Genomic DNA, 17,508 nt, shown 5'->3' with positions numbered 1-17,508 from the left:
GAGCACGAGTTGTGGTATAGAAATTATGAGGCAGTTTTACTGCTCTACCGTTAGGTAGTGTTAAAGTTCTCATCAGAACCAGTTTCAAAGGAAGTAGTTTAAAAAAGATAGTCAAAGCCATGTCTTAATGATGTTCCAAGCATTTCTCACTTGTAGTCTGATACATGTAGAACTAAAGCGGGACTATGAACTGTTTGAACAAGTACCCTTGATTAAGTCCATAAATTTCTGCATAAACCCAGAAGCCAGTAGTGTTCTCCAAACTGAGGCTTATGACCAATGCAATTCTTCAGTGACTCAGAGCAATCATCAGAACGGTGGAATTTATTGGGTATGTTATTAATATTGTTACTTGTGCTTTTGAGTGTGGCACAGAAGGGATAGGCTCAATTTCTTAAACCATGTACGCATCGGAGAGAGAGAGAACACAGAGGTGGGGAGAGGGGGAAATGTAGCAAGCTTCCCTAACTCTTAGTGAGAAGAAAGGAATATTAGATTTTGACCTTAATCCTCAACATTTTGGGGGGAGTCCCTTGCACTTCACTTTACCCTGAGCCTCTTCCCTTTTGCTGTATACTTCCTTGCTCATCAGTATTGGGGAGACAGACAGAATAGATCAAGATGCCATGTATGGCAGGGAACCTCATCGGGCCTACCCACAGAGCTCTCACTGGAGGGTTGTTGTCCACATCAGAGCAGTCAGACAGAGAAGAGCACAGTGACTTCCCCCAGAGCTGTGCAGAGGGTGTGCGGGGCACGGGCTTGTCTTCTCCCACACCTGGTTCCTGGAGCAAATAGTAGATGTAAAAATATACTAGGTGGGACTATGCAGTATGTCTGCCAACATTTGGGGAATTTGAGCATGTGGCTTCTGGAATTAGCTGTTTTGCTTCATAATTACATCTCGTGTAATCAAGTCTTATGTACAAAAAAAGAGAGATTTTCTGCTGAATGCCTTCCCTGGGAAGTCTGGTCTAATGGGTTCTGAACTTGCTTTGAAGTTAAAATCCACCTCAGGAATCCCAGGACCACAAGAGAGATTCTCAGGAAGACCTTGGTGTGACCCTTTCAGGTGTGAGTCAACTGTACCAAGACTGACTCAAGGTTAGACTGGGTCCTGGAATCTGTAGATCTTTTCTTGACTAGCTTTTCACCAGTTAAGCCTAATGAACTTAATGGTGTAAATGGAGCCCAGAGGAAGCAGATACAGGGCAGTAAAAGAGAGAATGAAAGAAACACTAATTATCTGTGGTTTTATCTTGTTCACTGATATTCTGCTGCCAGTAACCTCATTATTCAGCTGTCTGTCTGTGTTTTTTAACACCCCTTTCAGCTCTATGTGCTTTCTGATTTGACCCCATATCCTTTGAGGATGGGGAAGTTAGGTATACCTATGCAGTTCATCTTTTTCTAGGCAGTTCAGTATGAGACACAGAAATGGCTTTGATCCCTCTTGTTTTCTTTACATGACAGTCCATATTAATAGGCAGGTATTGATTTTACTAGTTGGAAATAAAATCACTGAAGAATGAAAGTATTGTTTTATACCACATCTAGTTTATGAGACTCAGGTCTAGAGTTCCTGATTTTCAAGTCTAATGCTTGGAATGGCCCTTCTACTTCCTCAGACTGGAAACTGGTTTTTCCATTGGATCTGTATCTCAGCTCGTGAGTGGTATACATTCTTTATCCTTGTCTTCTAGTACTGTGAATCCTGTTTCCTGCTGTTTATCTTTCCTTGGTACCTTCAGTGTAGCAGCGAAGCTTTTTCTGTTCTGTGTAAATAAATCCTTGGTGATTTAATACATGTCAGGAGGGGATTTGGAAACCTTAAGAACATGTAGGGTAATATTTTAGATGTTTTGTTTTACCATGCTGTCTTTAGTCAATTGTTATTTGTTTACCTTTCAGAAATATTGTGGGTATTAAGAGAAAAATTATACTTTAAAAAATTATATATATATATGTGTGTGTGTGTGTATATATGTATCAATGTATTCAGAGCAGGCAATGTAGTTTAGGGGGATAAAAATTCTGATGGCCCTAGATTTAAAGCCAGCTCCACAACTTAATAGATGTGACTTTGGGCTGGTTACTTAAGTTTTCTTGGCCTGTTTCTTTCCTACAAAATGAGGACAGTAATACCTACTTCAGTGCAGTCATGAGGATTAAATAAGGTTATACATGTAAAGCATCTGGCACAAGGTAAGCACTCAATAAAGATTAGCTATTTTTATTACTCTTAACCTGGGATTCCTGGAGTTTGTAGATGGGCTTTGGGGGACCTTGTTTGCCGTAATTATGTGAAGTGTGGTCTGTGTGCACATTTCTCTGGTGGATTCTACCTGGAATCGGAGCCACCAGTGGTTCCTCTAGCAGGTGTCACCCTTTTTCCTTTTCCTGAAGCTTTCTAGTTGTTTTGGACTTTTCCCTATATTTTGAATTATATTTAAGCTCAGAAACAAGGCTGTGTCTTAGAAGGATCAATGCAGGTGGGCCAGGGCCAGTGACTATGCTAAAAAATAAAGAGGGGGTGAGGGGAAGAGAGAAAAACAAAACAAAACAAAATGAGAGTATGACATGGAAAAGAAAGAGAAAGAGGAGAAAAAAAAATTTAATGGGAGTGATGAACTGTCCATAATAATTATCTCATATAATATGGAATGCTTATCCCTTGCCTATAACCTCATGTTTCTAGGCCGCCTCCCTCCAAAATTCATATATTTGTAGCTAAATTAATGAATGCTATTTATCAATCAGAGCACTCATGTCATAAATTTGTGATGCCATGTGTGTGGTAGCAGAATTAAGGTTCTGATTTGGCTCATATGGAAACCTAAGTAAAATATGTACCAGTCTGCATAAAACACATAGTCCCTGGGCACTAGGATTCAGTGAGAGACCTAATGCACCAGAGTCAGCCTACTTATATTCAGAGACTTATATTTGTTCTTATCACCTTATTCCCAATGCATTTCTTGTTCAAATAAAAAAGTCCCAACTAGAAAAAGCAAACCATGTGATGGCTGGGATTAACCATGCCTGAGTGAAAGGCCCAGGCTGGCCCTAAGAGTCATACGACTTCCTGTTTTTCTGTTCTTGAAATCTGATCACTCTATTCCGGAATTCCTCATTTTGTTTCAGAAATCTGGAAATAACCACTAGGTAGCCCCCATTCCTAAGGAATCACCTAGGATGCCAAGGGAATAGCTGCATGACTCTCTGTGATGTAAACGAGAGACTAATGCAAAAAACTCAGTGACAGGGCTATAATATAAAGGCATTATACAAAATAATTTCTAGAGTGCTTTTCAGGGTCTAAATTGTAATTTTTTAAAAATTCACCTTTATTATATAGAAATAAACAACAGAATGATAGCCTGCCAGATAATAAAGCTTATCAAAACAGCCACCTAGCTGAAAATAGGGAAACAGGCCCTATTATAAGGGTTTCATGGAGATCTAGCAAAACAAGGAAAATATGGTGGTTCTATAGCTTTAAGAAAGCCTGTTCCTTTCAAAGCCAGTAGAGTGGGAGTTATGGCATGCTTTTATTCTTATTTGCTAAAGGGCCTGTTGTGTCTGAATAGTAGCAGTGTCTCCAGTGAGTTCTCTCTGTGGTCCTGATGGAATTACCTTAGAGCTAGTGAGGAAAAAAAGAATCACTTTTAATTCTCAGGACCCCAAGCTTGTGACCAACAGATACTGAATCATAAAGGAATATAGAAATACAGGACCAAGACCCTATTTTTCAGGAACATCTAAGCAAAACAGTATCAAATCAGTGAAAATGTATTGGGTACCTGCCACTAAGTGCAAAATCTTACATTAAGTGCTGTGCAGTATATTAAAATGCAAGTATCAAAATTAGTGATCAAGCGTAATTTCTTTAGCAGGCTACAGAAGACCAAGATGAATGTGGGCTTCTAAGGGTTTTTTCAAGAAGTATGCTAAGGTTTCGGATGGAGAGGCTTGTATGGGAGACATCAAAAGTCCTCTTGTGAATAGTCTGTCCTAGCTGAAATAGTGCAGGATGTGGGGGCGGGTGGGGGAGGTTCTGACTGGATATGAATACCAGGTTGCACCGAGGTGAAAGCGTAAGAATAGCCTTTTGGTATTAGTAATAGCAAATATAGTAACAAAACCTGTTTAGAGAGTGTCCAGTGCCAACGTATTTTTTGTGTATTTCGAGCATTGAGAATAGGATTATGAGAAGAAGCCTCTGGCAGTAGGAAGAAACCTCATGCCTCATGGTCAAAGTTTGAGCAGGGATGTGATAAAATGGGTGCATTGATAACCTTAGTTTGGCATGAATCATTTAGTAGATTGGAAGAGACGAGGTCTGGGGGCAAGATTTAAAAGAGTGAGATGATGGACATTGGGGTCAGGTGGTAGCAAAGGGCAAAGAATGAAATAAATATTCTGAGAGAAGAAATTAGAGGAAAAAAGAAAGTTAGCAGTGTGGAGTCAGTTTTGGAAGGAAGATATAACTAATTAATTTGGGAATTGGAGTTGAATCATCATTAGCAGGTGGGCATTGAGTGCTTGCTATGCAAAAGGCTTTGTACCAGATTCTTGAAACCTGAAAGAGAAGGGGTACCTGCCATTAAGGAATCTATAACTCACTTGGTGGGAAAACAAGACAGACTTAAGTTTTGTAAAAATCAAGAGCATATACATTAATGCCCTAAAAGATAATCCAGTTTTCAAATATGCTTGACTGTAGGATGACTCATATGCTTTTGCTAGGTGCTTTGCTGTCCTGGTCTCATTTCACTGGGGTCAGATGCATTACATAATTACCTCTGCTCATGGAAGTAAAGTTGACTGAGGAGTCAAGTAAGAAGAAAGTTAAAAATATATTAAACCTGATAATCCACAGAATTGAATAGTTCCTTATCAGATAATTAAGAGTTTGTTATAAAACTTTGGAGTGATTTTTTAACTGGGGCAAATCCTATAAGACTAAATTTTAATTTTATTTTTTTCAGAAACAAACACTGTGCCCCTATCCTTTGCTTATGTCACCCTCATCAACAGTAAGACATATGCTAACTAACTGTTCAGCTTATATTTTGTGAGGGTAACCTATATTGGAACTATTGGTTATTTTCAAATAGAGAAGTACTGATTACTAGAACATTTTTTTAAGATTTATTATAATGTATTTTCAGGGTGAGGATGGTTCAAGAAGGTGTCTGGAGAAAAGTGAAGAGCTTATTGCCCACATCCTGCACCTCTGACAAAGAGCCTATTCCTGAAGATGTTTTGCTTTGTGCCATATTTGATATTGAATAAGATTTAGTGTGAGAAGTTAGATGCATCTATTCAAAGGACTGTAGTGGCATGAATATAATCTATGATTTATGAACTAATCCAGTGGCACAAACTGTAAGAACATTGTTTACAGTAGCATTTCTCAAACTTTTTGATCTTAGGATCCCTTTATCCTCTTAAGTTATTGAAACCCAAAAGAGCTCTTGCTTCTGTGGATCTATTGATATTTATAGTATTAAGACTGAGAAATTTAAAAATATTTACCAATTCACTTTTAAAATGTATTACTATTAACATAAATAGCATATTTTCTGAAAAACAATTGGTTTTTAAACAAAAAAAGTTGGGTGAGAAGAGTAACATTGGTTTATATTTTTTGCTAATCTCTTTAATATTTGATTTAATAGAAGAAAGCTAGATTCTCATATTTGTATCCATAGTCAAATGCTGCTGCATGTTGTTTTGACAAGTACATGTAGGATATGAAGAAAATATAATAGTTTTGACTTTACAGACTCTCTAAAAGGGTTTGGGGGACTTCCCAGGGTTCCATGGGCACACTTTGAGAACCACTGATTTAAGGGACTGTTCACTATATTGTCATTAAACTGTCAAAATTCACTAAACTCGCTGAGTGTTCATGCCCTTAAAACTCCAGATGTGTATTTGCTTGAATTTAATGGATATGTAAAATGATGAGTTGCAGTACTAGTTATAGTGATATTCTTCTGGGGTGAGGACTGAGGTCCTTATCTTTGCTTCTCTTTCTTCAGGTGACCTAGTGATTCTCGATGGCGCTCCCACGGCTGGCTGGCTGCAGGGCCGAAGCTGCTGGGGTGCCCGGGGCTTCTTCCCATCCTCGTGTGTTCAGGAGCTCTGCCTGTCCTCACAAAGCCGGCAGCGGCACTCACACAGTGCCCTGCTCCAGCGCCCGGAGTGTTCAATGGGGCAAGCCCGGGCACTGATGGGGCTTTCCGCTCAGCTGGAGGAGGAACTGGACTTCAGGGAGGGGGATGTGATCACCATTATTGGAGTTCCTGAACCAGGCTGGTTTGAAGGGGAGTTAGAGGGCCGAAGAGGCATTTTTCCAGAAGGTTTTGTAGAGCTTTTGGGGCCCCTGAGGACTGTGGATGAGTTGGTAAGTTCTGCACATCGCAATGACTGCCTGATGAATGGGGAAATCGATGCCCCTGCAGAAGGGAGAGGGCCAGAAGAGGGTGAGGAGCAGCCGCCGGGGACCTACGGGCTTGCCCTCTACAGATTCCAAGCCCTGGAGCCGAATGAGCTGGATTTTGAGGTCGGCGATGAAATCCGAATTCTGGGGACCCTGGAAGATGGCTGGCTAGAAGGATCCCTGAAGGGCAGGACAGGCATCTTTCCTTACCGGTTTGTAAAGTTATGTTCTAAAACAAGAGTGGAGGACACCATGGATCTGCCACAGGAAAGCAGCTGTACCAAGACCCCTGAAACTTCTCTGGATTATTCAGAGAGCTCCTTAGTGGCGGAGGAACAAAGACACGAACCTCACGAGTATAAAGCAGAGAAGTCCAACTGTGTTATTTCTGAAACATCCATTTCTCCTTGTGAGCATCTGACTTGTGAATATGAAGTAAACAGAGACCCTCATCAGGATGAGGGCTGCTCTGGAGGGCCCCCGAGAAGCCCAGGCGCAGGGCACCACCAGCCTCTTGCTAAAGACTTGTCCTCAAAGACTCCTCCGGAGGCAGTCAATGGTGTTTCCTCCCACCCTCAGGTACCTTTTCATCCCAAACTGCAGAAAAAACAGTATTATTCTACAGCAGGAAGCAGCCACCCAAGCTCAGAGCAGTGTTCTGACCTTCTTCCCCTAGAGGCGAGGACTGGAGACTACTCCAGCCTCCTTCCCAGAGGGACGCGCCTCCAGCCACGACCCCTTCAGAAGCCAGTGCCTCCCCTCCACAGCGGCTCTTCTCTTCCAGCCTCGGGGGCAGTCCGACCCAGCCAGTGGAGCTCTCAGCTCCAGGACTTGGCAAGGTGTGCTAAAAAGCACCACACACCCAAAGGAAATGCTTCCAGCTTGTGTTCTGCATCGGAGATGAAGCCTGGTCTGCAGCACAAGGTGGCCGCTGTGGAAGCGATGGCGCGTGCGCAGGGAGACGGCAGCACTGACCTGGAGTACAAGTTGACACAGCAGCTGATAGAGTTTGAGAAGAGCTTGTCAGGGCCCAGCATAGAACCAGATAAAATTTTGCGCCACTTTTCAATCATGGACTTTAACTCTGAGAAGGATATCGTCCGAGGTTCCTCAAAGCTAATCTCTCAGCAGGAACTGCCGGAGAGGAGAAAGGCCCTAAGGCCACCACCCCCACGTCCCTGTACCCCACGATCCACTTCTCCCCATTTGCTAGTTGACCAGAACCTGAAGCCTGAACCACCCTTGACGGTGCGACCCTCTCGCCCAGCACCTCTGCCTCCCTTGGCACAGCAGAGAATGACTGCGGTGTCCCCCAAGGTCCTCACCTATGACTGTCCTGGCTCTGAGACCCTAGAAAAGGAGGGCCCTGAGAATATGGAAAAGACTCTGGAGCAGACTTCCCAGTGTCCCTTAGTATTGGTGAGGATCCAGGAAATGGGACAGGACTTGGATATGTACGGCAGGGCTGCAGAAGAGCTAACCTTAATGCTGGAAGAGAAGCAAGAGGAATCGTTGAGGGCAGAGAGCCCGGAGAATCTTGAGTTCTACGACAGTAACATTGGAAGTTTGAATATGGAACTCCAGCAGCTTAGAGGTAAGTGATGAGGAAATAATATGTGCTTGTTTCTGGATACCCACAAGTCCAAGTAGCAGCCTACCCTTGTGTTTAAAGGATATGTTACCAACTCTGACCCTTGAAGAAAGACTTTCTTTTTCATTACCTAATTTCTTATTCTATCATCACAATTCGACTGCTCTGGTTCCATATATCCAATGACCTTTGAAGCCTCCTGACTTCATTTGCTGCTCAGGTAGAGAAGTTCAAACTGCATTGACTTTTATATACCCTGTTCTGCTATGGCATCCATAGCAGTTGTACAGATGGGAGGTCCCTAAATACACCTTTCTTTTATTTGTATATACAAGGCTCTTCTAAGAACTAAGACTTCTAGGCTAAGATTCATGAGAAAACTATCTTGTATCTTTGTGATCCAGGGATCAGGATTCAATAGTTACAATAATAGCCAACATTTATTAACTTCTTTTAAGCAGTTGTTACCATTTGCTGGCACAAAGAATCTTCACAGCCACCCTAAGTGTACCAGGATAGTTCATACAGCTCCTTTAGATGAGGAAACTAAGACTTGTGACGGTCAAATAATTTGCCAGGGAGCTGGGATTTGAGCTCCTATTTTTAACTATTCCGGTTTACCACTTCCTGCCTTGCACATTCAAAAATTCAAATTATGTCCCTTAATTTGGGGTGACTCTGGGGACTTTATTCATATTTACCAGATTCACATGAGAAATAATTTATAAAGTCAGAAGAGGAGGAGGGTGAGACAAAAGCAATTGGTGTAGGGCCCAAGGAAACATGCCTGCATATCACTTTTGACATGTGGGCCAGAGAATTCCACACCTACATGTCATCAGGAAAGGAAATAATAGAAAGTAATCTGTGGATCTTGGAATTGCAGGATACTAATAAGAAATAAAAGCAGGAGAATGGTGGTCCAGAAAGACTGAATCAAGATAGCAACCAAATGCATATACCTACCCCACCCCCACTGCTAAAAGTGACCGAAAAAATGTAATAAAAAATTCCAACAAGAAAGAGTGTTATTGGAAGGCTGGAAGACAAGTAATTTTCTGAAAGCTGGAAAGCAGATGGCAATAAAGATAGAGAGGAAATCTCTATTTGAAACATGCTCAGGAGAGGTCTGCTGCGCAAGCAGGCACAGTTCTGAGGGAACTGCAAACTCAAAGGCGGCAGGAAGAGGGGATTGTGGAGCAGATCTGGTGTGATGAATTAGGGAACAGCTGTGACACTCAGCCCCTGGGTCAATTGCACTGGACGAGAGCTGCAGCAACATTGGACCCCCCAAGTGAGGCTGGAGGACAAGTATTTGGATATGGCCTCAGGAAGGTGTTCATTTCCTGTGAGTATTCCCTCTTGGGGGAATGCCGGGTGCCTTGGTGACTTCAGAGTGCTTGAAAAGGAGTTCTAAGGGGACCTTGGCACTGCACTGTATCCCCAAAGTCATGACAAGTTCCAGGACTATCCACTGCCTTCTGTACCTACAAGTTTTGAGATACACTTTTGTGAACTATTCTTACGTTAGATATATAGATGGCAGAACAAAAGTCTCTCAAATTCCAGGTAACAGGTATTTCTCAAAAATTATACTTTTTAGAATTATTAGTGTTCCACAGAAATGTTGTCTTCTATGCTTAAGAATGCCATGCAGTGTTTTTAAATGGATATATGAATTAATGGACTGATACTAAATGATGAAGTTGGTATTCTTTTTTTCCTCCAACTGACCTTTTTCAGGACTAATTTAATAAATTCAGCTGATGTTCTTACTATGATTTTTTAAAATTTGCTGAATGTTTAATACTGTGAAAGATCTACAGTAGGTGGGTGAAGTCTTAATTTGGAAGAGTTTTCTGTATTTGAATCTACCAAGTACAGCATTGACCATGTTAATGTTGAGTTGATTGATTTTCAGTAGTGGTATTGTTTATATCTATTGCTAGTGCAATGAAATTACTCCTTGCAATTACTAGCAGTGCCTCTTAAGTTCTTTTTCTATATTCATAAAATGTATATCAACAATATAACCTCCTCAAATGAGGAGGAAATGAATCACTTTGAGTGCTAGGCTTTATCCCTTTGATTTAGGACCATACAATCTCTAATCTTGAAATTTAAGGCCCAAGATTTAAAGAACTTTTCATACAGCATTTATCTAAATTTGGTTGATACTGTATTTAGTTGTTTACATGCCTCATGATGAGAACTTTAAGTAAGCCTATATACAAATGTAGCAGCCTACTCTTGTGTTTAAGGGATATGTTACCATCTTTGACCCTTGAAGAGAGACTTTCTTTTTCATTACATAATTTTTTATTCTTTCATCACAATTTGACTGCTCTGGTTCGATATATCTGATGACCTTTGAAGCCTCCTGACTTCATTTGATGGGAAATGAGAAGACATCCAGTGTATGGTCAGTGTGTCATTTTCCACACACCTGGTAGAGTGTTCTACAGGTAGTAGACACTCACTAAATACTGGATGAATTGAATTTAGGTTAACTGAATGAAATTGAATTGAGTGCCATCCTACCTCCCAGAGCTTTCAGAGATCTCCTACCTCTGTTGTACTTTGAACTTGAATCTCTGGGGAGCGGGGGAGCATGTGATAAGACTCTCCTTGTCAGACATGGTTAATGGATAGCAAAACAGTTCAGGGCTGTGCTGACCCAAGGTGAGGTTCTTTATTATAGCCTCTGCTCCTTCATAAGACTTTGGAATTTGAAGTCATCAGGATTCATTTTCCAGAAGTTCTTTTTTTTTTCTCCAAATCTGATCCATAACCTTTTATAGTTTCCTGTTTCCTACAGGTATTTTTCATCTTGTTTTTTAATTTCCTTTAAAGCCATTCCATTTGCTTTAAACTCTGTGTTTGATAATTCCAAAATATTAAGTATTGGGACTGTTTTTGATGTCACGTGCTTTTCATTCTTGTGGTCTAGACTCCTTGTGTGTCCGATCTTGTATGGTGTGCTGGTCATCCTACTTGGGAAATTGTAAGACCTGAGATGAAGGCACCTGACTCCAGAGAGGATTTGCATTTATCTCTGTCAGTTTTGTGTGGTCTTATGTTTCCAATTCTCAAAGGGTAACAATCCGTGGGATTCAGGAGTAAATAACTGGAATTCCTGGTAACCCCTAAAATTATAAATGTTTCTGTATTTAAAAAAAATTTTTTGTGTACATGTTCTTAAATAGTAGTAGTGACCATAAGCCTAACAATGAATATTGTCCTATGTTAGGATTATACTAAGAGCTCAGAGATTATAAGTGTATATGTGTGTTGTGACATATATTATGAAACAGCTATATGAAATAAATGCATGCTTTGTTATTATTATGAACCAAAATATAACAAGATTATATATGTTAATGAGCTATAAAAGTGTTCTTTACCTGATAATAGATATTTTTTAACTTTATACTTTAAAATAATTTTAGATCTATAGGAAAGTTGCAAAAATAGTAAAATTCCCACATACCTTTCCCTCAGCCTCCCCTAACCTTAACATCTTATGCTACTATAGAATATTGATCAAAATCAGAAAATTAACAAATAGACGTTTGATAATTATAAAACATTACAAGAGGGAAACAGTAACACAAAATAAATGTTAAATGAAAATCATTTAAATATTGTAACATAATACAAGTATTTAGTATTTAAAAGTTGTTCTTAAAACAATAATTTAAATACACAAAACCCCAGCATTAGTTGCCCTATCTGATAGTATTGACTTTGTTTTGTGACTAATATTCCAGACAGACAAATATTTCCATTTTGCATTGATGTTGGTTGGAGTGTTAAGAGTGCTACAAAAGTACCTTCATGGGGAGTCACTAGGGTGCATGGTGCTTCATATAAGCTCATTTTCTATTTTAACTGTGAAAGTATTTTTTCTGCTTGCTCTGATTTTGACTTTGCCTTTAAAAATATTGTTTTTGCTAATTCAAATTTTAGACAATACATTTGTCATGATATTCTTATCTTTTTTGAGTTATAATTGACATACATTTATTCATTTCAGTTGTACAACATAATTTTTCAGTGCTAATATCCACATATTCTGTGCATTTCTTCTGTTAAAGTATTTACAAAGAACTATAACCTATATAGTTCAGGTGGAACTGGACTGAGAATGACTAATGTTTTCATATTTGAATTCCTTCTCAATAGTTCTTGGGAAATTTATATGTCTTTCTGAAGTCTAAGAAAAATCAGCTGAGAAATCTGGAAAACAGGAAAAAATACTGTAATTCTCCTGTGAAAGTAAAGCTTAACAATAAATGTAGAGGTATAACTATATAATAAATGTAGAGGTATAAGTATACCCTACATAGAATCATGTATCAGAATTGCCATTTTAAGGATTTATTTTGCTTCCAAAACTTGGTATTTCTTGGACCATCACTTATAAGATTTGTGTAAAATATACTGTGAAAATAAGCTTATTAAAATTTATTTTACTTCCAAGAATGAGTCACTGTTAGCACAAAGGGCTGTGAACACGCACTTATAAACACACTCATAACATAGCAACAGCTACAAACAAAACTCATTAGGTTCTGATCCCTTCCCTCTGGGCATCCTGTCCCAGTCAACCTTGATCTTTCACTCTGTGTGTCAGTATTTTCCACTCTGGCTTTTAATTTGATAAAATTGAAATTTTTTCCAAATTCCTTCAAACCAGTAAAACCTCCACATTTTTTGTGAAGCTTTATTTTCACAGGAGAATTAGAGTGTTTTTTCCTGTTTTCCAGATTTCTCAGCCGATTTTTCTTAGGACTCAAGAAGACACATAAATTTCCCAAGAACTGCAGGGAAGGAATTCTGCATGGAAACACTAGCCATTCTCATTCTATTTCCACCTTAAACTAATTGAAGGAATTAAAGTACCTTGGACAGGTACTTGAGTTATGATTGACAGGCATTGGAGCCCCAGCTGTAATTTTGCAAATGGGCTGGTCCAATTCTGATTCACTCTCAGGAGTCCTTTGGAAATTTAGCTTATTACAGAAAAGGTCTCTTTTTAGACACCTTGCCTTGCAGGCGTTCTGGGCTTTGAGTTTTTGACTTCTCCCCAGAGAGCCATTAAGACAAAAGTTCAGCTTTCTGGGCCTGGCGGGTGCCCTGGGCCATGTGGGGTCTGTGGTCATTTACCTGCCCCAGGGTCTAGTTTGCCTTTTGGTTTGGCGTCACCTGTGCCTCTGTCTTGTCTGTGTGTTGATAGTTTTAAGATTTTTCTCACATTTCCTCTAATATTTTTAGCTTTTTTTCTGTGATAGGGTTAGTCCAAATAACCTAAACTTCAATTATTGGAAACAGACAGCCCTGAATTAGTAGTTTTAGATAAGCCAGTAATTGGCTCTGACCGAGAATTAGGAGTTTTAAATTTGGAATTACCATGTAGAGTCAGGGTAAGCATTTATGAGTATAGTGTGTTGGGGAATGAAATGTCATTTTGTGGGCTTCAGGATGATGTTTAGGTCAGTTACTCATCCAGCAAATGTGCACTGAGTTTTTACCATGTGCCAGGCACTGTGCTAAGGGCAGGGTGTATAGTAATAAACATAGATGTGCTCTCTGCCCTCAGGGAGCTTCTGGTCAGATGAGTTACTAATTAATAAGCTAAGGTCCTTATCTAAAACACAGCATCTTCAGATCTGTTAAATAGGTGTTGATTTCCAAAGCAACAGAAACATTCAGGGTTAGTCTACAGACTTTCAGATTTCCCAGTTCGTGTTATGTTTAGATGCCCTGATTAGGACTACATACTTTAACCTGAAAGAATCTCACTTTAGCATATCGGAATCCTTTTCTATCTCTAGGAGAGGTTCACATGCCTGAATTTGACAAATAGGTTTGTGTATTCACTTATTTACTCAGCAAATATTTCTTGAGTACATACTATGAACCAGGTATTGGCTGTACATTGATAAATAGGAAGGATATAGTCATAGAATCATTCATATTTGTGTATCTTTGAAACTCTAGTGATCATATTGATGTTGGCTCTCTATTTCATCACACTGCCTCTCTTTCTGCCTTTGAATCATGGCCATAGTTACTTTCAGTGTGGGCCAGGACCCCGCTGTTCTATGTCGGTGCAGTGGATGATAAGCTATAGGGAATCAGCCTCTTCTGTATCTGGAAACTTTCTCCTCAGCCTCTCTCTTTCCTTTATGGTAATGCCATGAGGAGGGTTGACCAGAGACTGTCAGGGTAATTTTTAATTTTAATTTGAAACGACTATTGCAAATCAAATCAGAATGTATTTTTCAGAAAGCAACATTTTCAGCAAGATACTGGGTAAGGTCAAAGGCCCACTACAGACAGCTATTAGATTAACAAGTTGAATTACTCATATGGAACACTCACATCTGTGTACTAAGATGGTATGAAATATTCTAGACAGATTTTTAAAATCTGAAAGTATAGTTTTCTACATAACGAAGTAATTCGTTATTCTGAAGACTCCTTGGAATGCCTTGGGTATAAGAATTCTTTCTCAAACTAGTAAAAGATAATGGAGTTAAATAGATCAAAATGTTCTGTGGTCTTTCAAGATACAATAACTTTTTGTAAAAGAAATAATAACCTTTCTCCTGGTTTGTCAGTACGTAAGAAAAAAGCAAGTATCCTTGACCTTTATGACATCTAGTTGAGGGTGTTGGCTCAGTAAAAATTAGCTCAGTTTGCTTGTAATGGATTTTACCCTCGTATAAAATAGCAACCATAGTCAGAGGCCATTAACAGTCTGTTAATGCAGAACAGAAACTTATTTTCCTTTTAAGATAGATGGTTTAATCTATGTCAAGAAATGCAGCTTGGAATGGTTCAAGTTAGCTATAATTAACCTGTGAATTAATATTCTTAGCAGTTTATACTATGTCTTTACCAACATTCCCTCGGCTCCAGGTAAAGGAGTGGAGAAACTGGAAGGGATCCAGGGACTTCAAGCATGGGTTTTGGATCTCACTGAGACTTTGGGCACTAATGTAGGGCCTGTGTCCTGCTGGCGTGGGACCCCTTGGCGGCGACTATCCCATGCCACCACCACACTGCTGAGTGCGCCGTCCGTGCCGTTCACTCTACCAGATGTAGCGAGACCCAGAAGACAGACTCTGGGGCAGTCACTGATTCAACAAATATTATTGAGCTCCTACTCTATTCCAGGCAGTATTCCAGAGTTAGAACAGCGATCTCTGCCCTTGTGGGGAGAGAGAAACAATAAGTAAGTAAAAGTATGAGTATGTTTTAGAAGGCAAAAGAGTCTATGGAGTCAGAGAAGACCTCACTGAAGAGTGACATTTGAGTGAAGCTCTGAATGATGGTGGGGAGCCAGCCAAGCCATTTTGGCGGGTGGAGGAAATTATTCTAGGCAGCTAGGCCAGCTAGTACAAGAGTGTGCCTGGTGTTTGAGCAACAGCAAGGAGGCCACTTCTGCCAGAGCAAAGGCATGGGCAGAGTTCAGAGTAAGACAAGAAGCCACAGGAAGGTTTTGAGCCAGGGAGTGACGTGATCTGACTTACATCTTTACAGAGTCACTCTGGCTGCAGTGTTGAGAACAGACAGAGGAGACCAAGGACAGAGGCAGCTAGACCATTAGGAGGCTACTGCAGTGATCCAGGCAAGAGATGATGGTAGCTTGAATCAGGCTGGTAGAGTGGAGATGATAAGGGCTCCATTCTATGTATTTTTTGAGTCAGAGCCAGGAGGACTTGCTGGAAAAGTGGACATGAGGTATAAGAGAACGAAAAGAATCAAGGTTGACCCTGAGGTTGAGCAATTGGGAGGGCTGGAGTTGCCAGTAATTTCTCTATTAACTGTGAGGACTGTAGGAGATGCTGGTTGGTTGGGTTGGTGGGACAAGGCAGAGCTCAAGAACTCAGGTTTGTTTATATTGAGTTGCCCATAAAACATGCAGACTTCTAGGTAGAAGCATTGATAAGGCAGTTTGATATACAGGCTCAGAGTTCAGGGGAGAGGTTAGGGCTGGAGACATAAATTTGGGACAGGTGTTGACAGCACCTAGACATAAGTTTTGGCAGCACATGAACATTATTTAAAGCCATGACAATTAATGAGACTACTTTTAAAAAAAAGAGAGAGTACAGATAAAAAGAGGAGGCCCAGTGACAGCCTCACAGTAAACTATCTGGAATATAGGGAATGAAAGGGCAGGGTGGTGCCAGTAATTCTAATTAATTGAGCACTTATTACTTACCAAACAGGATGTTAGGTGCTTTTTTTTTTTTTTTTGGGGTTAGGTGCTTTTATACACTCTTTCTAGTCTCCCAAATTGTCTACATTGACCAATGAGAATTTCCCAAAGTCTCACCGTCAGTACATGGCAGGGCTGGGATTCAACCCAGGTCTGTTTCATTGCATAGCTGCATGGGCTTTCTGCTGTGCCACACGGTAAGGTCATGTTTCAACTTCAGGCGGGACTGCTTGTCTCTGAGAGCAGGTGGAGGAAGCAACACTTGAAAAACTCAGATCTCCATGTGCTTGAGGAGGGTCCCACCTGACTCTTGCCAACTTCCAAAACCATTATACCGTCGTAACACATTTTAGGACTCTCATTTGTTGGAAACAATTTGCTAGATTATATCTGTCCATAGCTTTTAGAGCACATATGTATGTATTAATATATATATTTAAAATAGTTAATCCTTTCTCACAGATACACTTTTGACTGCTAGCTTATCATGAAGTTATTCAAGTTTCCAAAACTTTTACCCATTCATGCTAGTAACACCCCTAACCTGCTCATAGTTTCAGTTTCTCCATGTGAACCCTCACATAATTCATACTGTCACCCTGTAAAATCATCATGTTTTAAACTCTTAAGGGCTTTTCGGAGCCCTGTGCCATTTCAAATATTTACTCCCTTCAGAGTATATCCAAACACCTCTTGTTTTTCTGTATTTCAGTCTTTATTTCCTTTGCCAATTCTCCCAGGCTCATTTTTCTCTGTTTCTGTCTTCCTTCTCCCAGTCAGTCATTAGTGCCTAGTCTTCCTCTGTCAGGGAACCTGCCCTGAGATCTTAGGTGTCTTTCTTCTCCCTCATTTCTAAGCCTCTTCCCACACAACCAGATCTGTAGCAGTGTTGATAGCCTATGAGTGACTTTGACCATAATGGCCTTCTTTACAGAGCCTCCTAATGAACCCTTAGGCTGAGAGGCAGCTGTGTGGAATAAGAGTGGAAACCACCTTCCTAGTCATATCAGTGTTCCTTGAATTCCTACTGCGTGCTGGGTAACTGTGTGTATAGGAGAAGCCCTGGGGCAAGCCCAGGGAGTGGGAAAGACAAGGGAGATGAAATAGCAAAAAGAGGAGCAGCAGCCAGTCAACGGAAGGAAGAATTTCCAGAAAGAGAAAGTGGTGGTGTCAGAAAGCTGCTGAGAGGCCAAGTAAGAGGAAGACCCAGAAATGACCACTGGGGTTGGTGAC

General features: G+C 40.3%; 1 protein-coding gene across 4 annotated transcripts in view; it reads left to right on the top strand.

The window, feature by feature from the left end:
* DNMBP (dynamin binding protein) overlaps positions 1-17,508 on the top strand; it is a 96,004-nt gene that overhangs the window by 35,746 nt on the left and 42,750 nt on the right. For 2 of the 4 annotated variants that reach the window (XM_036899071.2, XM_036899070.2), the window contains exon 4: positions 6,051-8,045. The exons of 1 other annotated variant lie outside the window; for it this stretch is intronic. In XM_036899071.2, coding sequence (XP_036754966.2) covers positions 6,051-8,045 — 1,995 coding nt within the window. Of the gene's footprint in view, positions 1-6,050; positions 8,046-17,508 lie in introns of those variants that run through there. One more of the 4 variants, XM_036899074.2, reaches the window with a different exon arrangement.

Source organism: Manis pentadactyla, chromosome 8 (genome assembly GCF_030020395.1).
Source record: "Manis pentadactyla isolate mManPen7 chromosome 8, mManPen7.hap1, whole genome shotgun sequence".
Classification (NCBI taxonomy): domain Eukaryota; kingdom Metazoa; phylum Chordata; class Mammalia; order Pholidota; family Manidae; genus Manis; species Manis pentadactyla.
The sequence above is the reverse complement of the archived record's forward strand: the minus strand, read 5'-3'. Positions and strand labels throughout refer to the sequence as shown.